Source organism: Trachurus japonicus, chromosome 12, assembly GCF_045865225.1.
Source record: "Trachurus japonicus isolate A0001 chromosome 12, Traja_1.0".
Taxonomy (NCBI): domain Eukaryota; kingdom Metazoa; phylum Chordata; class Actinopteri; order Carangiformes; family Carangidae; genus Trachurus; species Trachurus japonicus.
In genome coordinates this window covers 9022863-9045663 of record NC_140918.1, presented here as the reverse complement: position 1 = coordinate 9045663, position 22801 = coordinate 9022863, and the positions used below count along the sequence as shown (strand labels likewise).

At 40.2% G+C, this 22801-nt stretch overlaps 1 protein-coding gene and 1 long non-coding RNA gene across 3 annotated transcripts in view; both read left to right on the top strand.

The window, feature by feature from the left end:
* Window positions 1–1539: 1539 nt before the first annotated feature.
* LOC146977079 (uncharacterized) lies at window positions 1540–2470 on the top strand. The gene is made up of 3 exons (XR_015037196.1): window positions 1540–1680; window positions 2087–2128; window positions 2345–2470. It is a non-coding gene; the product is annotated as an uncharacterized LOC146977079 (long non-coding RNA).
* Window positions 2471–4589: 2119 nt separating this feature from the next.
* The window catches only part of sec31a (SEC31 homolog A, COPII coat complex component), a 31892-nt gene continuing 13680 nt past the window's right edge, over window positions 4590–22801 (top strand). For both annotated transcript variants that reach the window (XM_085793013.1, XM_085793012.1), the window contains exons 1-22: window positions 4590–4634; window positions 5888–5967; window positions 6861–6984; window positions 7203–7401; window positions 8338–8433; window positions 8545–8685; window positions 8822–8964; window positions 9314–9413; window positions 9505–9666; window positions 10443–10598; window positions 12000–12221; window positions 12335–12409; window positions 12929–12970; window positions 14865–15263; window positions 15886–16057; window positions 16208–16386; window positions 16503–16629; window positions 16770–16915; window positions 18129–18302; window positions 19019–19309; window positions 21190–21291; window positions 21811–21913. In XM_085793013.1, coding sequence (XP_085649139.1) covers window positions 5889–5967; window positions 6861–6984; window positions 7203–7401; window positions 8338–8433; window positions 8545–8685; window positions 8822–8964; window positions 9314–9413; window positions 9505–9666; window positions 10443–10598; window positions 12000–12221; window positions 12335–12409; window positions 12929–12970; window positions 14865–15263; window positions 15886–16057; window positions 16208–16386; window positions 16503–16629; window positions 16770–16915; window positions 18129–18302; window positions 19019–19309; window positions 21190–21291; window positions 21811–21913 — 3232 coding nt within the window. In that variant the 5' untranslated portion in view covers window positions 4590–4634; window position 5888. The remainder of the gene's footprint in view (window positions 4635–5887; window positions 5968–6860; window positions 6985–7202; window positions 7402–8337; window positions 8434–8544; window positions 8686–8821; window positions 8965–9313; window positions 9414–9504; window positions 9667–10442; window positions 10599–11999; window positions 12222–12334; window positions 12410–12928; window positions 12971–14864; window positions 15264–15885; window positions 16058–16207; window positions 16387–16502; window positions 16630–16769; window positions 16916–18128; window positions 18303–19018; window positions 19310–21189; window positions 21292–21810; window positions 21914–22801) is intronic.

The window sequence follows — 22801 nt, the reverse complement described above, 5'->3', positions numbered from 1 at the left end:
GCACTATTTCTCAGAGAGGGGGAATTTAATTATGAGGAAACTCTCATTATGGCTGCAAATGCTTCATTTATGTGACACTAGAGACACCTGGTGGGAAAAATACACACTGGCATTTACTTCCTTGTTGCTGGAGGTTTTACTTACCTCATTGTTTCTGATGTTTTACCCCTTCAGCAACAAACAGCATGTTCAGTATGTTCAGTTCCCTCCAGTGGCCTTTAAACTCGCATTTCCTCCTCTAATGGTTGTGTTTGAGTTTGTTTCGGTTGCACAAAGTTAACAAGTTAAAAGGAAAATCCTCTTGTTTAGTCTCTGGTGATGACTAAGGGACTAAGAGTGACACAAAACTTGTTGGATTAGTTTATGCAGCACAACCTTTCCAGGGAATGAGGATAACGCAAATGTGGTGGCGTCAGTGATGATAATAATAACATGATAATTTAACAGTTAGTCAGCGTATAAACATGTAAGACTAAACAGGTGTCATTCTGTCATGCTTTTAGTACTTCTACTTTCTTTTACCCTTTGTCTTGTGCAATAATTTATCCCTCAATCTTCACACAGGCCCCATATGTTTTTACTTGAACACTTGATGACTGTAGCCTTATTAGGATTATGGTATTAAAGTTGTACTTGGATTAAATGTCTTTTGAGGAGTCCAGTCATTGAACTGATTGGTTCCCAAATGTAATGTAAATGCTTTGTATGTGACACGAGAGACACCTAGTGGACAAAATAATGCTGTTCACTTGTTAAGAGTGTTAGTATGGACAAAGGAGAGCCATAAAGAAAACAAAGATGTTAAAAGAAAAAAAATGAAGGCTTCACAAGTTTTTTTGTTTGTTTTATTTTTTTTTTTACTGAAGCCCAACCAACTATTGCTATTTTGCTATTTTATTATGTATAGTTTGTTCTTTATATTCTTATACTATATGTTGTTATCGTCACTGTATCGTCACTGTGTGTCTGTGTAATGCTGCTGCTGCACTGTAATTTCCCAGCTTGGGATCAATAAAGTCTATCTATCTATCTATCTATCTATCTATCTATCTATCTATCTATCTATCTATCTATCTATCTATCTATCTATCTATCTATCTACCTATCTATCTATCTATCTATCTATCTATCTATCTATCTATCTATCTATCTATCTATCTATCTATCTATCTATCTATCTATCTATCTATCTATCTATCTATCTATCTATCTATCTATACCTAATTAGATGCGTTTTATAAAGTACAGTAAACAATTTGTCTGAAGATTAACAGACCAATGACTGACCAATAATAAATCTGCCACATGAACAGTGGCAACAACAAAATATTGAAAACTCAAGTCCCACCTTTGCGAATATAATATTGGACCTATGCTCATTTCAAACTTAAAACTAACAATGAATTTCACTTGACTTGAAATCAAAACATTATTTGTCTACTACAGTAATATGTCAAACTTATTTCACACTCCAGCCCTCTAGGTGGCAGCAATACACACCAGTACTGGAAGTCAGTCGTGTCATAGAATAAGAAGAAGGAGAATAAGAGGAGGAGGAGGAAGAAGACGAAGAAGTTGTTTCTAGGTGGAGGCAGCAGGATTAGGGCGCAGGGTAGTTCTTGCAATAACGTCGTGTGAAATTATGCCATCAACACGTGTGCAGATTTGTACATTAATTAGGTAAGTGTGCAGTAAATTAACCTTTTATTACTGTTTTTACTGGCCGTGACTCGCTGTGTTAGAAGATAGAAGAGTTAAGTCGCTTAATGTGAGCTAACTAACTAACCTCCACCTGAAGACCACGTGGTGGAGAAAAGACAGCGTGCTCAAGTGAACTGGTCAAGACATGGAAAGGAAAAAAGGAAAAAAAAAACTCCTGTTAAAACTGTGAACATGAAAACCCCTCGCATATTGACCAGTTTTAATAATCAATAGATAAAGATTCAATGTTTATTCTGACAGTTAAATACCACCAATCTGTCATGATTTTGTGTTTAATTTCACAAATGCACAACTTGCATGTAATGAACTTAAAACCATTGATATAAACATGTATAATAAATATGTATGCGTTTTGTTTTTGCAGGTCAGCTGAAGAAAAGTTGTTCCTGTGGACTAGTTCTTGCAGGTGTGTATTGCAGTTCTCTGTATATGATATAGGTTAATGGCCATCCCAATGATTATACCAATCACTACCCATCTGACCCATACATACATGTGTCTGGGGGAGATTATACATGAATTTCTGAATGAGGGTTTTGGCTTTTCTTCTTCCTAATGGTGTTAAAGTGCAGAACAGATGTGAATGTGAATTTTAATCTGTGGTATCTGCTTGTTTTTTCAGGCTTGACCTGCTGGAGTAAATGCAGAGCTTCGGTCTTGCATGTCATCCGTGGCCTGGAGGCCCTACAACACAATATTAGGCAGGTGATCATAGTGTTGGGGCTCATCAGTATATCAAGTGTTTCACTGGTTTGTTTTCCAAATAAATCATTAAATTGTGAAGAAAAGTTTCAGTGTGTTTTGGTTTTTCAATGGTGTGGTGTCTGTGGGGGGGATTTGATAAATACATATGGTGACATTTTCTAATTCACTTTTTGACACAGCTTTGACTACTTTTTTTTTTTTTTTGATTAATGCAAAAATATATCTAATCTTTAAATGATGCAGTGCCGTATTATAGACAAATCTGCAACAAATAGCAAATCTAACTGTATCGTAACCAACAAAAATGTCATTATATTCTCAAGGACCTCAAATGAAAGAGCAGCAACAAAGTAACAGAAAATAAAATATCGATATGCTCAAAGTACATCAGGACTGTGTTGTGTAAGTGTCTCTTTTTCATAAGATTGAGGGCTGTTATGAAATGAAGAAATGTGTTATGAAACATGTAAGAACAGCCTGCTGTTAACAGAGTTGGCTGAAACAATATGTAAAATCCCTGGGCAGTATATGGCACATATTCAAATCTAATCAAATCACTTAGGCTATTGTCATTATGCAGTTTGGAAAACAAAAACAGCACAACAAAATTTACTTGTGCAACCTCTATGAAAAAAGAGCAGCCTCCAAACATAGACAGACGCTAATAAGAGCCCTACTATCATCATCAACATTTAATCTCATACACTCACGAACAATAAATAAACAAAAACATAATCAATAACAGTACATAAATTGCACAGCCCAACCAAGCTCAAACCCAGCTCTTCTGGAAATTATTTAAAGATTGGTTAAAAAAAAAACAGACAAACAATAAATGTTTTACTAATTTTAGCCAAATTCTTAATTCATAAAGCCAAATCTCTAAAGACCCCACCTGTCTTCACATGCTTCAAAAATGATCTGACTAATGAAGCGTAATAGCTATTAAGTCAACCTTTTACTTTATTTTTGTTGTCTGATTATTTGATGTTTGTTTATTTGATCTCAGAATCCGAATACTTTATTGATCCCCAAGGGCAAATTTCTTTGTTACAACATCTCCAACTCAAGTGTAGCCTACAAGTTAAAAGAGCAAAGTAGTCAAGAAATATAAAAGAAAGAAATATATATGTATACAGTATATATTGGTTTTGTTGTGTTCTCAACCCATCTTAGCACAACTCCATTAAGAAACCCTGTTTTGGTCTCGCATTGTTGCATCTTCATCCATTTTATCCATCATAGTCCATCTGACCTAAATCTATTAAATTGCACTAACACTATTGTTTCTGTTTTTGTTTTATAATAGTGTTATGTTAATTGTCTTTCTTTGTAGTTTTTATGTCTGTTGGTTTCTGTTGGATACATGTGTTTGTTGTACCTTTTTTTTTTCCTGTTATGAATTATGTTATGTCCTTGTGTAGTATATTTTAATGACTTTTAACACCTTGCCAGGAGGACTACAGTCGGAAACTAGCCGTTGGCTAACACTGGCACCTTTACATTTTATTATGTTCATTAATGTGCATTGTCCTCCTTAAATTAAAAAAAAAAAAAAAAACAAGTACAAAAGTACAAACATGGACAGGAGTTATTGCACTATACTAAATATGGGATTGAATGTGGGTTATTGCACATAAGTAAGTTAGGCTATGGCATTAAATATGTATTATTGCACAGAAGGAATATGCAAGAGTTAGTTGTATGCCCTTATATCTTATGTTTTGTATTTTAAATCAAGGTTTCATCTCTTCAATATGATGTTTGTTCTTGTTGATTTTTTTTTTTTTTGCGCAAGTGTAGCCTAATATTTGCCTTACATTGATTTGTTTGCAATAAAGTAAAAAAAAAAAAATCTGCTGTTAGCATCTATGGTTAGCATTAGCATTGTTAGCATCTATGGTTAGCATTAGCATTGTTAGCATGTTGGCTAGCTGGAGGGAGGGGAGCGGAGGGTTCCCCCGGAAGTTGTTGCTCTTCTTCGTGGTAGGAGGAGGCAGTCGCTCAGTGCCACGTTGATGGAGACCAGTGAGGACGTGGAAATCCGCCTGCAGTCCGCAGCCGGGACCCGGTAGCCTCCCGTTCCTCCGCTGTTGTTTTCACAGGTCGTGTATTTAATCCTCGAGCAGAACCGAAACGGGAACTTGTGTATTTTTTTTTATTTTTATGTTTTCGTTCACGTAACAAGGAGCAAAAAATACAAGAAGGTGAGTCGCTTTAATAGTGAAGTAATACGATTTCTATGTGTGTTTTTTGTTGTTGTGTGTTAACTGTCCTCCTCACTGTTGTATTATTTTTGCACAGGCTGCTAACAGGCTAGATATAAAATGGACCACTAGTACCTGCTGTAAAACCTTGTAATATAAAAGTGACAATACGTTTTTCCGGCTCCTTGACGCTGTGAGCTTGATGCTAGCTCAGTGAATTTGCTGATTTTAAGCAACGAGTACAAAAAGTACACTCAGTTTCTTAAGAGCCACACAATGCATTTGTAATATCTTGACAATGTGCACGCCTTGCAGTCTTTAGATACAGATTATTATTGACAAAGACAGTAAAATAAAGACATGCATTTCATTTACAGTGGCAGTAGTGTTAGTTAATAGATGTATAGGAAATTCCCAGTGCTATTATTCCTGACCTTTGACTTTAAGTTGTTATGTTTTAACTGGTCAATCCCATTCATCCATCTGTTCATCTGTTATCTGCTGCTTACAGATCATTTCAAGGATTCATTACATGTGAAATAAACATAAATAGATTGACCTTTAATTCACATTTTTGCCCCTTTTGGGTGCAGTGACTGTGAAGTAGGTTTTTAAAATGCATTGAAAAAGAAACCCGGAGTGTCTTTCTTTCCTGCTTTACAACACAATAGTAGCCATGTGATAATTAGCCTCAGTCAGAGGAGGCCCCTGTCTGTAAATCTGTAACTATTGCATTTATTGCACCAGCTGAGCCGAATGGTGAGAACGCAGGATTAAAAAGTGGCATTGAAGGCATAATTTATTGTTTATAAAGCTGTCCCATGTTGATAAAGCCATTACCTCACACCTTGTGCCTACACTCTGAAGGATAGGACAGTGACTGGTGACAAAATTCAATCTTTGCTGTGTGATAGACAGTATATAATTTGGCATCCTCCATAGCTGCAATCTTTCTATGAGCTGAGGAAGAAATTTAATACAAAAACAGTGACCTTGACAGGCATCTTTTTTGATTAAACCTTTTTTTTTTTTTTTTTAAAGCTGAAAACCTCCTAGAATCAGGACTGCCAACTTTGTCTGCCATCACTTCAAGTGTTATTTTAAGGCAGACTTGGAAAATGTGAACATAATGTCATGCATAAACCTGAAACCTGAAATTGGAATCGAGTAGGCATGAATTTACACAAAATACAGTTGTGTCATCATTACACCAGTAATAATAACTGCAAAATCTGCACCTTTTTTTCCCACAGGATGAAACTCAAAGAAATCAAACGCACAGCCATCCAGAGCTGGAGTCCTGCTCAGCACCACCCCATCTACCTGGCTACAGGTATGAGCATGTAACAACCTGCTGCTGCTTTCTGCTGACATGACATTTATATCATTATTGCTCCTGTCAATCATAAGATCACTTGAATTAATCAAAGTTAGAGACTAAACACCTGTGGCATCATGTATCATGTGACACTACATGAGTTAATTTATTCAGTGTTGGTGTTTACACTGCAAAAACTCAAAATCTTTCCAAGAATATTTGTCTTATTTATTGTCAAAATGTCTCATTTCTAGTCAAAACTAAACTCTTTTCATTTAGAATAAGACTCATCACCTAAAAATGAACTTGTTTTTAGATAATTTTAATTTGTTTCAAACGTTTTTTCACTTGAAATAAGTAGAAAAATCTACCAGTGAAAGCAAGATTTTTGTGCTTGTAATAAGAAAGAAAAACTTGCCCCACTATCAGATTTTTCTACTTATTCCAAGTGAAAATATGCTTGAAAGAAGTAAAAAGTGTCTTAAAACAAGCTACTTTTTAAATGTGATGAGTCTTATTTTAAGTAGTATTAGATTTGTATTGACTAGAAATTACATTTCAACTAGAAATAAGACAAATATTCTTGGTAAGATTTTGAGTTTTTGCAGTGTATGTGAAGTATATAGGAGAAAATCACTGCCACATACCACAGTATTTACAGCTGAAGTGAGTTTCTACCAGAGTAGACCGATATCTAATGGATCATATCATGATCAGTCATTCTTACAGTTATTATTTAAGTTAGTTGACTATTGGTTTGGTTTACAAGACACTGAAAAATGTACATAACAATGTCACAGACTCGGAGGTGTCTTGTTTTTATATCACCACCACTTTAAAACCCTCAAATATTCAGTTTACTTCAGTCGATAATATATCAGCTGCACTGCTGTCCTCTCCTCCTGCAGGAACATCAGCCCAGCAGCTGGACGCCTCCTTCAGCACCAATGCCTCCTTGGAGTTTTTCGAGCTGGACTTGGCCGAGCCGTCTCTGGACATGAAGTCATGTGGCAGCTTCTCCTCCACTCACAGGTACGAGAGAAGAGGAAAAACTGCTGGTTTCAGACCTGGAACTGACAATTATTCTCAGTGTCTTTGAATCCATTGAGTCCAAAAAGCAAAGAAATGTTGAATTGTGTTTTATATATGATAAAGAAAAGCAGGACATTGTCACAGATGAAAGGTCTAAACCCACCAACTGATTGATTGACTGTTCATCACGTGTGTTTTATCGTCTTATTTCCTCTCAGATACCACAAACTGGTGTGGGCTCCTTATGGGATGGAAGACACGGGACACCCGTCCGGTATCCTTATCGCAGGCGGTGAGAACGGCAACATCATCCTCTACGACCCAGCGAAGATCATGGCTGGAGAGAGCGACGTGATCGTCACCGAGAGCGACAGGCACACGGGCCCAGTGAGGGCTCTCGACGTCAACCCCTTCCAGGTACGATCCATATAGATAGATAGATAGATAGATAGATAGATAGATAGATAGATAGATAGATAGATAGATAGATAGATAGATAGATAGATAGATAGATAGATAGAAGCTTTATTGTCATTGTAAAAGAAAATACAACGAAATTGCCATTTAACCTCACTCAAAATCAATAATTCACCAATTTTCTACTCACCGTCATGCCAAGGAAGGGTTCTGAGAACTTTCATAGTCATCAAAACGCTTTAGGAGTTCCAGGGGGGGGTCCGGCTGGCAACGGATTTTCATATAATAGCGGCGGATAGAGTTCACTTTTGAATCGTCCAAAACACACACTATGAAACATCCAGATACCTCCATACTGCTCGTCTGTACTGACCCAAGTGTCCTGAAGCCGCAACATGAAAAAGTTGCTTGGAAAAAATTCATTTGATCTCTGTTTTTATCCTTGTTATAGCAGTAGCTCCCAGTGGCTCTGTTGTGATTTGCTGCGAGATGTTCTTCCATGTTTACATCATGCATCCAATGGTTTACAACGACAAACGAACATCTCGCAGCAAATCTCGCTCATACGACAAACATCAACAGAGCCACTGGAAGCTACTGCTACAACAAGGATAAAAACAGAGAATCAAATTTTTTCCAAGCAACTTTTTCATGTGGCGGCTTCAGGACACTTGGGTCAGTACGGACGAGCAGTATGGAGGTATCTGGATGTTTCATAGTGTGTGTTTTGGACGATTCAAAAGTGAACTCTATGCGCCGCCATTATATGAAAATCCGTTACCAGCCGGACCCCCCCTGGAACTCCTAAAGCGTTTGGATAACTCCGAAAGTTCTCCAAACCCTTGAATTATCCCTTTTAATCTGCTGTCGTTGAATTTAAGTTGATGTCTGTGCACTCACTGCTCTTACTCATCTTTGGTTTTCTTTTCATCGCAGACAAACCTGTTCGCGTCAGGTGGGAATGAGTCTGAAATCTACATCTGGGACATGAATAACTTTGGTTCTCCGATGACGCCAGGACCGAAAACTCAGGTGGGTTTGTGATCTGCAGTGATGTTTTTTTTTTTTTGACACAATGCGTATCAAACAATATTTCCTTTAGCAGTTTGTGTTGAAGTTAAAGCTCCTGGTTTTGTCTTGCAGCCTCAGGAGGACATCAGCTGCGTGTCGTGGAACAGACAGGTGCAACACATCCTGGCCTCCGCCAGCCCGAGTGGCCGAGCCTCAGTGTGGGATCTCCGCAAGAACGACCTCATCATTAAAGTCAGCGACCACAGCAACAGGGTACGTCGTTTTCTTTCTAATCTGCAGTCAAATGAAGTCTAACGGGCGTAAAACATGTTTTATTCTCTCACAATCCTTTGACACTGTGCAACAAAACCTAAACATTCATGTGCTCGTGTTCATTTTTTTTTTTTAGATGCATTGCTCTGGACTCGCTTGGAACCCGGAGGTGGCCACTCAGCTGGTCTTGGCCTCGGAGGACGACCGGATGCCAGTCATCCAGATGTGGGACTTGCGTTTTGCTACCTCTCCTCTCAAGATTTTAGAGAATCACACACGGTAAATAGATCTGTTGCCTGTCGCACCGAAGCAGCTCAAATATTTTAGACTTTCCTTTGCAGCCTTGAAGGATAAAAGCCGGTGATATTTTTTATGCTTCTTATTGTCAACAAACCACAATGGATGTGTCTCTCCCAACAACTGTATTATGTGTGGGTGGGTGTGTGTGTGTGTAAAACCTTGAATCTTATTCCTCTGAACCCTCCACTGTTCTGCTGACTCATAAATTCATCAAAGCAATAAATGCACCAAATGTTTGCTAAAAACAGAGGTGCACAGCTGTTTTTGCAAATGCCCAAACCATTTTTCTTTCTTTTTTTCTTTAATTTGTGACCTTCTTTATGTGCAGTGGCGTCCTCTCCATCGCCTGGAGCATGGCTGATCCTGAGCTGCTGCTGAGCTGTGGGAAGGACAGCAGGATCCTGTGCTGGAATCCAAACACAGCCGAGGTGAGTTTCCTCCTCAGATTTCTGCACCGAAGTCTCTCGTTCCCGTTGAACCTCCATTAAGCAAAAGTCCGTTTTTGAATTCCTTCCTCAGGTGTTGTATGAGTTGCCCATCAGCAGCCAGTGGTGCTTCGACATCCAGTGGTGCCCCAGGAACCCCATGTTGCTGTCGGCCGCCGGCTTCGACGGACACATCGACGTCTACTCCATCATGGGAGGCAGCAGCCAGGCGCAGACCCAGAGACAAGCAGACCAGGTGAGGTTCAATCTCCTCAGACAGAAACAGGCATCTCCTGCTTTGTTTATTGCCGAGTAGGGATGTCACGATTATAGATTTTCTTTGTACGATTATTGTCAGAGAAATAATCACGGTATTATGATTATCACAATTATTATGCATTAATTAATTTCACAACATATGAATGTGTAAAATGAAATCAAATACAGTCAAAATATAATTACATTACAAATTTTTACTCTAAATATTTTAAGTACCTACTATTCATATGTAACCAATTATTAATCCTCCAGGGGAAGTGTTTTAAATATTCAAATCATTAATTGTCATCTATACCAAATGTTTAAGTTTATTTTAATTGTTTGTTTTTTTGTTTTTTATCACAAATGACACGCTAACATTTAAATTCCTATACCAATTGTATGTAACGTTAGGTAAATGGACCAGTATTTCTTACATTTACCTTAACTTTTGTGCACATCTGCCTCTGTGTTTCCAACATAATCTTTTTTGGAAAGTGATGGTATTTAAGAATCTTTACAATCAATTAATTGTGGCGTTTAATATCGCGATTAATTGTGAAAACAAGTAATCGTGACATCCCTATTGACCAGTGTAATTATAAGGAGCTCTGAAGGAAATTACAGACTAGAAACATTAGTCTGACTGTAAAATCTGTGCTGAGAAGAAGAAGAGAGTACACTGCAGCCCCAGGGTTTACCTGTTGATTGACAGCATGTTCAAGTAAAAAAAAAACAACACAAAAACACATATTTTCTCACTCTAACCCACAGATCAGCACCTCGTTTGGGAACATGGATCCTTTCGGGACGGGGCAGACGTTGCCCCCGCTGCAGCTGCCCCAGACTGCTGCCCCTCCTCCTGCCACCGTAAACCCCCTGAAGAAGCCGCCGAAGTGGATCCGCAGACCTGTCGGAGCCTCGTTCGGAGTGAGTAACCTTTTCTTCAGCCTTCATAGATATCAGTGTTCTTCTTTTTTTATTCACTTAAAGGGATAGTTCAACATTTTGGCAAATTGGCCCATTGCCATAATTGCTATAGTCATAGCAGTAGGTTCGTTACCTTTAATTGTAGGTGTAAGCTATTTTTAGTACAGCGGAGCGCAGCAGCAGGCTGCTCAGAGCTACGCTATGGAGGCTAAGGGAATTTCTTGGTTTCCCTCATTAAACTCATCAAATACAAAATCCCCAAACTCCACAGCGCTTTTGTAGACAAGTTGTGACCTGCACAACCACCACGCTATGAGATAATGACGGAACGATACGAAACGGAGCCGTTTTCGAGGTAAATTCATACAAAACCGCTGATGCGCGTTGCGTTCAGGGACAGTTTTTCAGCAAGCAGTCTCCGTATTTACCCTGTATTTACCTCGAAAACGGCTCCGTTTCGTATCGTTCCGTCATTATCTCATAGCGTGGTGGTTGTGCAGGTCACAACTTGTCTACAAAAGCGCTGTGGAGTTTTGGGATGTTGAATTTGATGAGTTTAATGAGGGAAACCAAGAAATTCCCTTAGCCTCCATAGTGTAGCTCTGAGCAGCCAGCTGCTGCGCTCCGCCGTACTGAAAATAGCTTACACCTACAATTAAAGGTAATGAACCTACTGCTATGACTATAGCGATTATGGCAATGGGCCAATTTGCCAAAATGTTGAACTATCCCTTTAACCCTTTATTCACATAAGATTAATAATACAGACCTAAAAGAAGAAACATGCAATGCTGTAGAAATATATTCAGTCCACTGTTTCTCCTTTTTAGATTTAGTCCATTTATTTGTCGATAGCTTTGAGTTTTACAACTTCTCCACTTTTTCTACTGTTTTTGTCCAGTTTTTTGTCTTGTAATCTCAATTTACATGTTAGTTTTTCCATTTTGCAAATTTCTTCAATGATTGTCAGATAATATATTGGTCGGGAGAGAGACAGAGTCTTTATTGTCATTATACTAGATAGTGACATTTTCGTTGGGCCCATGGCTTAAAAACATACAGTACAGTAATAAATAGAATAGAAATACAATTTAATAAATAAACAATAGAAATGCAACAGAGATGTTTATACAGGTATGTAGGGTGGCTGGGGATGAGGGAGTAAAGTGCATTAGTCCATGCATCTTATATCCTAGTAATTGTTCTAACAGTTTGCATATAGTTTTCCCAAAACACAGTTATTTTTTTGTCATTATATAAAATACAATATATATGAGTGGTTTACATGATCCACTCTTTTTTGCAGCATTTCTGGTTTGACTCTTCTTCACTGTTTTAGTTCCTATCCGTGTTTGTATTTTCCACTCACTCACCCTCCTCTGGCTCTCGTTCTCTGTGTAGTTCGGTGGGAAGCTGGTGTCTTTGGAGAACGAGAAGGCGAACCCTCAGCAGCCCAACTTGCACGTCGTCCACATCAGTCAGGTTGTTACCGAGACGACCTTCTTGAAGCGCTCCGATCAGCTGCAGGCCACGCTGAGCTCCGGCGGCTTCGTGGACTTCTGCCAGGGAAAGATGGACGCGGCTGAAAACGAGTTTGAAAAGACAGTTTGGTCTTTCCTCAAGGTACACAACTCATAAATCAGAATAAACCTTAAAAAAAGAAAAGAAAAAAACAGCTTTCAGTAAATTGTGCTGTCACTTAATTTTTCTCTGTGACTCTTTTGTTTTGTTTTCAGGCTAATTTTGAAAGTGACATCCGCAGCAAATACCTGGAACTACTGGGATACAACAAAGAGGAGTTGGCCTTAAAGGTGAAATGTTTTTTCTAGGCTACTACCACATGCCACCATATGATGCTATTTATATATTTACCAGGGTTCACTTCCTACGCAAGTATGGAAAAGTATGGAATTAGATTTTATACATTTCCAGGTCTGGAAATGTATGGAAAATGGAATACTTATCTTGGTTTGGTCTTATCTGTTAAGTTATTTGGGTTAATTATTTTGTATGCGCTATTGTACCTCGCTACGATCTCCTGGAAATGATTCGGTCACATACAGTAATGACACATTCAGAATAATGAAAACAAATGATTAATTGATGATTCATTTTATATTATGCACATCTATTTACTTACGGTAAATATCACAAATTGTAATTTTTTACTGAGAAGTCTGGAAATTAGGGTCTGGAAAAGTATGAGTTTGGAAATTTCAAATGTGTAGGAACCCTGATTTACACAAAATGTTTTTTGTTTTTTTTAAATATACTTTGAGCCAGTGTCTTTCTGTGCACCTTGTAACCAGTGTTTTCATTTTTATCTTTAGATTTCAGCAGCGCTAGAGGAAAAACCTGTTGAACCTCCGAAGGTAAGTTAAACTATCTATGTGGCATTTAAAAGGGATGATTTGTCATTTTGTTTTCATGTCAATTTAGAGACTCTAACATCTGTAAATAAAATATATAAGTGAGTCCACCTGGTATGAAGAGGAAGTGGAACAGAGTAAGAGACACATGTCTGTCTTATCTCAGTTTACATGAGGTGTGTGACACATATACACTGATCTAAAAAGTGACCAAATATAAAATAGTTTGAGAAATCACAGTGGAGCAGCTAAATATTTTCCCTTCTAGGTTAATTGCTGCTTCCTAATTGCCCGTTACCACACTAACCCTCATTTGTTCTTGTTCACTGTGCCGTCCACATTCATCCGCTGACGGTACGACAGAAGTGACCGTCTGCTGTCGTCGGCTCAGTCGCTGCAAAAACTCTACATCTCTATCTTACATTTCATAATAAGGAAGTGTTGCAAGACTGATTTCACTTTGTGAAACTGCACAGAGGAAGCTGGGATCATTTGCTTAGAGACACTTGTGCTCTCTTTTCTTCTGTGTGTGAACTGCTCCCAGTCAGAGGCGTGAACGTGGGCCACGGAGTTCAAACCACAGACTGAATATAAAAGGATCAGACACGACTTTAGTGTTGCATCCAGAGGTTTAGTTTCTCCCCAGGAAGATGTTTCCTGAGGCTCCACATAAACCTCTTTTTAATTTTATCTTTCACATCATTTTAACTCATAATAATGTCAGTATCGTAGATCAAACATATCCTTAAAAAAAAAAAAAAGTTTGACGACCGATTTGCCATCCACATTTTCTTTAGTTCTCTGAGTTCTGTGTTCAGTCTATGTTTTTATATATATATTTTTTTTTTTTTATTTAAAGGGACAACGAGGAGTTTTGGTAAGCGTAGCATAGCGAAGTGTTTTCATACTACATTTACCATGAGCGCGCATGGTGAAACCGAAAGTAAGGAAACACTGGTCGGCTCACCCAGCATTTCCACCATTAATTAAGATAACAAAATAATGATAGAGACAAAACGATTCATCGAAAATGGGCCCATAACCAAGTGTGGGTAACGTAGATTCATCCACATTATAATATGAGACTTTTTTATTGTCGCGGAATTTTTCGTTCTGCCGACGGAGAAACTCCTCGTTGTCCCTTTAATATTCTTTTTATGAATTCATTTTCATTCAAAGATTAACACCAACAAAAACATGTGACAAGGACAGACAGGAGAAAATGGAAAAAAGACAAGAAACAAACCAAAAAAAAAAACATCTATGGAGAGAAGCTTACATAAACTAGAGAAAGAAAAAAAAAAGTTTCTACATTCACCAAAAGACCAAACTAATTCATTGACTTTTACAACGAAGATATTTCATCATCAATAACTGGCTGCATGAACTTGTCTCAGTTATTCATCTGGAGAAACTGCGACACATCAGACAATCTAATCAAAGCAAATGGGATGACTCTGTGTTCAGTCTATGTTTGAAACCGAGTTATTCCCCCTCACTCACTCACTCACCATGAACCCATATTCACTAGGGCTGGGACGATACGCTTTTCTCCCGATTCGATTCTTCTACGATTTTTTGGATGGCGATTCGATTTCAATTGCGATTCTACGATATTGCCGATTCTCTCGATTTTTAGTCTGCATTTTTAACATTTATCTGCACACAAATACTGTAGAAGCCTATAAGTTAACATACTCCATTATAAAGTGAACTTAAACCCTTTTCAAAACCTGTACTCTCTGTATGTAAAAAAGGCGAACAAATGCACATTGCACAATATAAAGAAAAATTCAACAAAAAAAAAAATCGATTTTTGAAAATAAAAATCGTCAATCGCGATATTTATGTGAATCGATTTTTTCTCCCACCCCTAATATTCACCTTCATGCTCCAGGTGGAGTTGCTCGCCCCACCGCCCGTCGTGCAGCCTGTACCGGACCTCAGCGTGGTGCCGCCTGTCGACACTCCAGAGGCGGCGTTCGACCTGATCGCCGCTGCAAACCTCCAACCCGCCGCCACGCTCGACCTGGACTCGGCTCCTGAACCCGAGGCTGAAGAAGAAGAACCGACAGCAGCAGAAGCAGCAGCAGGAGGAGGAGAAGAAGAAGAAGATCTAGATCTAGAGGACGATCTTCTCACCGGTGAACCGGAAGAAAGCGTGGAGCAGGTTCTTCCAGAGGGGGAGGCTGAGGAAGAGGAGGAGGAGGAGGAGAAAGAAGAGGAAGAGGAGGAGGAGAAGAAGGAGGAAGAGGAAGAAGAGCAGGAGGAGGGGGAGGAGATCCCCTTAGATGAGGTACAACTTCATCATCCTGTATTTCAATAGATGCTCACTTGATGTAAAAAGCAAAAGAAAAACTTCAAGGCAAATAAAATGCCTTTAATTAATCTGGCATTGTCACAATGACATGTTTAAAATAACAACGACGCTTTCATTGTCTCTCATATGGTTATTTTAACTTGCATTGTTTTGGTATGATTTGATTCTGTATGGTCTTGGCATTGTTTTTACTTTGATATTTACAGATTTATTTATTTTATTTATATTTTTTGAAGTGTTGGATTGAATCCCTTGTGCCCCGACATTCGCTGTTGAAATGCATAAAAATAATTTTGAAAGATAAAATGACTACGATGCGTGTCGGCATCAAGCCTTCATCTGTTTTCCTCCCTGATGGAGGCTTGATGCCGAAACGTGTCGCTAGTTATTTTAAGCATGTCACTGTGACAATGCCAGATCAATTGAAAGCATTTCATTTACTCAAGAGAGTGCCTTGAAGTTTTTCTTTTGCTTTTTACATCTCCTGGATCCTCCTGGATGCTCACTCTACTTGACATTAAATAACGGTTGCATATGCACCGTTAAATACAGCGGCATCAAAACACTAAATGTGGTGTTTTTTTCTCTGCCGTTTCAGGAGACGACGGCACCAGTGGAGGAGGAGCCCAGTGGTCCAGCTGTTCCCAGTCCAGCTGTTCCCAGTCCAGCTGTTCCCAGTCCAGCTGTTCCCTCAGCACCATTTCATCACAAGCCCACACTGGCTCCAGCTCCGACCCCTGCAGACGGCGTCAATCTAGCCATCAGTCAGGGTAACAAGTGTTTCCAGTCTGTGTGTCTGACATTTAAATGGTCGTAATTATTCAGCTCAAAAAGTCACAAAGTGTTTTTGTTTTTATATGGAGACTGAAGTTTTATGGTTATTGTAAAAAATCTTCACACGTTTTTGTTTTTCCCTCAAGACGTGGACGGGCTGATCACACAGGCTCTGCTGACCGGAGACTTCGCGGGAGCTGTGGAGCTCTGTCTCCATGACAACCGGATGGCGGACAGCATCATCCTGGCCATCGCCGGAGGGTCCGAGCTGTTAGAGAAAACCCAGAAGAAGTACTTCACTAAAACACACAGCAAGATAACCAAGGTCTGTCACAAACAGAAGAAGGGTTTTTATTTGTTTCTTTTTATTTTTTTAAAGCTGAGATTTTATGAATTTATAGAGTTTATCCTCAGTGATGTAACTGTGTTTGTGTCCTGCAGCTGATCAGCGCAGTGGTGATGAAAGACTGGCACGACATCCTGAAGACGTGCGACCTGCAGAACTGGAAGGAAGCGCTGGCGGCCGTCATGACCTACGCTCAGCCGGAGGAGTTCTCCTCCCTCTGCGGTCGGTCTTCATCCATCCTGTTGTTTGATTTCGGAGATTATTTTATCTCCAGTTTCACTGTACTTCCTGTCAACTTCACCGTCTCTCAGACATTCACCCGTTACTACAAACTAAACTTTTTCTTTTCTTTTCTTTCCCAGATCTTCTCGGGGACCGACTGGAAGCAGCGCAGGACGCCGACCTGCAGGCTCAGGCCTGTCTGTGCTTCATCTGTGCCGGCAACGTGGAGAAACTGGTGTCCTGTTGGACCAGAGCGCAGGACGGACACTGTCCTCTCTCCCTGCAGGTGTGTTGACAGCATCTGTATCTTAAAGGGCGTTTCCAGTCGTAATCAGTGTTTACCTCAGATATCAGGTCACCTAGGATCAGGTCATTTCATACCATCCATACTCCCAACTGCAGCATGTGGACGTCTATGTTCGTTTTTGTTCAAGAATCTATCATTGTTTCAATGTTCATTAATGGGCTCAGGACTTATTTTAAAATTAACGTCCTTTTGACCATCATTTAAATTTTAAAATTTGCTTTACAATTAAATTAAAGAAAAATTCGGACCTACCGCGGCTTCCGCATTGTTCCTTTCTGGCTCAGAGAACACAACAGTAGAGGGACTCTCACAGATATACGTATCTATGAGGGACTCTGAGGCGTTTGTTCTCTGACCGGGAAAGGAACAATGCGGAAGCCGAATTTTGATTTACGGTAATTTAATTGTAAAAGTGAATTTTAAAATTTAAATGATGGTCAAAAGGACGTTCCTTGCAACCACAGAACAATTAAAAAAATTAGTCCAGAGCCCATTAATGAACATTAAAAAAACAATAGATTCTTGAACAAAAACAAACATAGATGCTGCAGTTGGGAGTATGGATGAAATGATGTATGAAATGAATTGATCATAGGTGACCAGATATCCGAGGTAAACATTGATTACGACTGGAAACGCCCTTTAATTGTCCTACAGTGACTGATTCATCTTGGCCACTAGGGGGCAGAGGAATCACATGACACATCACCGCTTTTGAAGCTGATTTGATAAATTTGTAATTTATTTACAAATCCAGTAGCTAAGGAACAAGTTTATTTGCTCATGTGGAGTTTCTGAAGTCTTGATTTATTCAAGTCCAATATTCCCTCTGTTTCTCTTGTATCTCTACCAACGCCTGAGGGGAATATCTCTGGCTCCGTAGCGGCTAAATGCTCGACTCTGTTCACCAGCTGTACTCAAAGTGAAGCTGTGGTTTGATAAACAATGAGCTGAAACATGCACGAACCCACAGAGAATCACCGCCTGACTCTGCAGATTCCCATTTAGCAGCTACGGGAGCCAGATGTTTTTCTCAGTGTTTGAGTCCAAAGTAAAGCTGAAAGGAGAGGAAAGAGGCCGCAGTCTGATAAGATTGTAACTAAAATATGGTAATACCGTCTTTCTCACTGAAACAAACGTGTGAAAACAGCTTGAATCTTTATTTTAACCTGCCTGTCTGTGCTCTGCTCAGGACCTGGTGGAGAAGGTGGTGGTGCTGCGTCGTGCGGTCGAGCAGACCCAGCGCTCCGGCCCCGCTGCTCTCGGCATCCTGCTGGCTGAGAAGATGAGTCAGTACGCCAACCTGCTGGCCTCGCAGGGCAGCCTGTCCACCGCCATCACCTACCTGCCTGACAACACCAACCAGGTATGAAACCACACCAACAGCACCAGGTGGAAAAACAATATGTGGCAGTTTTTTTTCCCCCACAAAGCTCCTAATTTTCACTAGGGCTGCAACGATTCGAGTCCTTCTGACCTCAGTTTGTTTTGATACTACATGTATTACCCGGTTTCTCTGTGTCCACCGCTATCCTTCACCACGCAACGTGACGTAAACGCATACCCTCTATTGTAAAGTTCTCCTGCAACAGACTGCAGTTGACCACTGAATACTTCACAAAATGAACTTAATATTTGTTTTGTTTACTGTTTTACTGCTGCTAATGTGCCTGCCCTTGGTTTACAGGAAAACATGTTTACTTGATTTTATTTTATTATTTATTTTTTATAAAACACATTTGCCTGTTCTTAAAAAACGGACAGAGGTTTATTTATTTATGGATTTACAGTATGTCTATACTGACCGAGCACTGTGCCTAATTGGTTTTAGACATTAGACATTTTTATTTACTTTTTGTATGAACCGGCCTATCAGCAGCAAAGTTGAAGATGCATTGAAGTACCCATCTTTCTTGTGTTTATTATCATTTGCCACATAATTAAAGCAACCTCATGCTAAATTTAAGAAAAATTTAATAATTATCCAATAGTCGGTGACTAGTTGACTATTAAAATAGTCGTTAGCTGCAGCCCTAATTTTCACACTCATTTCACTCATGTTGTTTTGTTTGTCCCATGCAGATTGCTGTACAACAGCTCCGTGACCGCCTCAGTCGGGCTCTGGGGCAGCAGCAGCAGCAGCAGCAGCAGCAGCAGCAGCAGCAGCCGGCGGCGGCGGCGGCGGCTCCGGTGCAACCCCAGAGAGCTCAGCCTCCTCAGCCATCTGCCCCTCGGGCTCCACAAGCTTTGCCCCGGCACCCGTTCACCCCGGCGCAGCCCGCCAGGGGGCCGCAGCCCACTGCAGCTCCTCCTGTGGCCATGCTCACACCGGCCTCTGCCCCGGCCCCCGCACATCCACAGTATTACCAGCCGGTACGTTCAGCTCTCTATTTTCTACTGTGACACATAGAAGTTCACATTTAAAGGGGTAGTTCAACATTTTGGCAAATTCACCTATTGCCATAATCCCTATAGTCATAGCAGTCGGTTCATTACCGCAAATTATCGGTGCATGTTTGTTTTGCAGAGATGTGAGCTGCTCAGTGAACACAATGGAGGTGAACGGTGGCAAATGCAGCTGGAACTACATTACAGACACGGCTGCTGGGCGGAAGTAATTCTGAGTATTTGCTTCATGTGTCTTAGTGTTACATAATTATACATGATTATTTCATAGCGTGGTGAATGTGCAGGTCACAACTTCTCCACCAGAGTGTTTTGGAGTTGTTGGATTGTGCATTTGATGAATTTGATGAGGGAAAGGCGAAAGTACCGTTTGCCTTTGTTGTCGTCGCTGAGCAGCTCGCGTCTCTGCCCCGCGGATCTCAAAACAACATGCACCGATACCTAACTAAGGGCAGAGGATGTTGTTATGATGCCATGTAAAGCCCTTTGAGACAAACTGTGTAAAAACGGGCTATACAAATAAAATTGCCTTGCCTTGCCTTGCATATCCTACCGAACCTACTCCTATGAGTATAGGAATTTGCCAAAATGTTGAACTATCCCTTTAAAGCCCCTACAAATACAGTAACTTTTAACTGGATATGCAAAAGTCTCTTGTTTCTGGTGAAATTAGACTATCGCTGGGAAGATAAGTTATTTCTAAACAGTGTAACAGTAACTCTTTACCTTCGGGAGTATTTTCTTTACGGCAATACGCGCTAGAGCTCATGGGAGATGCAGTCTTCATTCTGCTAAAACATTACCGCTTTTGTCCACAAGGGGTCGCCAAAACCAAGTTATTTGTAGGGGCTTTAACTGTGTGTGCGTGACATACACACATTGTTTTATAAATCAACCGAAGTCGCCTATGCCTGGATGATATTTTGTGTATGTATTGTTTATGCCTCTCTCCACTTGTGTTTTTTATGTTCAGACTTAAGTTTGAGCTCAAACCTTTTTCTTTCCTCTGTTCCTCCTCTGAAAGTGACCTCACCTCCACAATAACTAACCCACTGGTGAAGCGCTCATTGCAGTTTGCTGCTGTCGTGTTGGAGTCATTTCATCTGCTGGACTTCCATCCCAGCCAGGGTTTAAATCACACGCTGACTGATGAATGTGTTTATTTCAGGGGAGGGTGTTAATGCCTCCAGTGATCGGGAGAAATTAAATCTGTTGTGTTCCTGCTAGGGATGTCACGATTATAGATTTTCTTGGTACAATTATTGTCAGAGAAATAATCATGTTATTATGATTATCACGATTATTATGCATTAATTAATTTCCCAACACTATGTATGTGTAAAATCAAACATAAGCTAATTATTTACATAAAATATTTTAAGTATCTATTAATAAAGGACCAATTATATTCCCCAGGGGAATTAACTGTCATTTTGACCAAGTGTTTAAGTTTATTTTAATCTTTGTTTTTTTTTTTAATTACAAATGACATGCAAACTTTTAAATTCCTACTGATTCAATGTTACATTAGGTAACTGAACCAGTATCTGTGCATTTACCTTTACTTTGGCGCACATTTGTCAAGATGGTTCTGACATAATCTTTTTTGGTAAGTGACGGTATTTAGGAATCTTTGCGATAAATTAATTGTGGCCGTTTAATACCGCGATTAATTGTGAAAGCAAGTAATCGTGACATCCCTAGTTCCTGCTGTTATTTGAACCCTGGCTCTTACTCTCGCCTCCACTGGTCCAATGCTCGCGCATTGTGGCGTCGTGGTGTCGTGTGGTGTCCCCCCCCCCCATGCTGTCGGCCATCATTCGGTATGTTGCCTCTGTGTGCTTCAGGTGAGGGCTGCCTCCACTGTCACCTCCTGGAGTAACCAAACTCCCACAGCCCTCCCCAATGTCCCTCCTCCTCTTCAAGTAGGCAGCGCCTCAGACCAGCAGGTACAAATACTGACCCACACACACCTCTGCCGAAGCTCTTGCACACGGATCAAACAGTTTTTTCATTAATCGAACCAGTGCTTGACGTCTCAGACTTTGTCTTTTGACTCCTGTCTTGTCATGTTATCTGTGGTTATACTCTTTCCCCTTTGTCTCACATGATGCATGCATCCCCATTCGCTCTCATTTGTTTCACCTGCACACATTTAATGCACGGCTCTTCACACGGTCCCAACGTGCATGCGGTTCCATGCTACGCAACAAAAACCCCACTGATTTGCAGCCGTGACACATAACATTTTATTTATTTTCTCGCTCACAACAGAGCACAAGAGGCAAATTTAACTAATCTGCCCTCTGTTTGTTTGCAGCGCTAAACTTTGTCCTCACAGTGGTGAAAAAAAAAAAGCCTGGCTTCATCGGCTCATGCAGAGCTCAGTGATCACTTCTGTCTTTTTGTTGTTGTTTTTAAAAAAAATACTGCTTCAGATTTGTTTGTTTGTTTGATTTTTTTGGCAGGTGGAGCCTTCAAACCCCATGTACGGGATCCCAGCCTCCGGCACCGCTGCTGCTCCTCCACCTTCCTCCACTCCTGCGTACATGTACTCCCATCAGTACCAGCGTAAGTGAGACACACCGACCTGTTATCTCTGTAGGAAAATGAAATTTGATATGAGAAGAGCAGGATCTGAGACCTAAGACACAGTATCACCAAAAGACCCTGTCTCCTAAAAGTGATATCTAGTATATATAGTTAATTTAAAGGGATAGTTCAACATTTTGCCAAATAGACCCATTGCCATAATCCCTATAGTCATAGCAGTAGGTTCGTTACCTTTAATTGTCGGTGCAAGCTATTTTTAGAATGGCGGAGCAGAGCCGCGAGCTGCTCAGAGCTACGCTACGGAGGCTCATGGGATTTGTTGGTTTCCCTCATCAAACTCATCAAATACACAATTCAACAACTCCAAAACGCTCTGGTGGACAAGTTGTGACCTGCACATTCACCACGCTATGAGATAATAACAGAACGTTACATGACAGAGTTGTTTTCGAAAGTAAATTCGTGCAAAACCGTTGATGCGCGTTCCTGTCGGGCAGTTTTTCGGCAAGCAGTCTCTGCATCTACCTCTAAAACAACTCTGTCTCGTAACGTTCTGTTATTATCTCACAGCGTGGTGAATGTGCAGGTCACAACTTGTCCACCAGAGTGTTTTGGAGTTGTTGGATTGTGTATTTGATGAGTTTGATGAGAAACCAAGAAATCCCATTAGCCTCCGTAGCGTAGCTCTGAGCAGCTTGCGGCCTTGCACCGACAATTAAAGGTAACGAACCTACTGCTATGACTATAGGGATTATGGCAATGGGCCAATTGGCCAAAATGTTGAACTATCCCTTTAAACTCAGTATATCTTAACGTTGGCCACCGTCGTGTCGAGACATCTTGAAGCAGTCTGACCATGTGGCCTTACTGTAGTTCATCGGAGGCAGGGTTTCACAACTCAACACT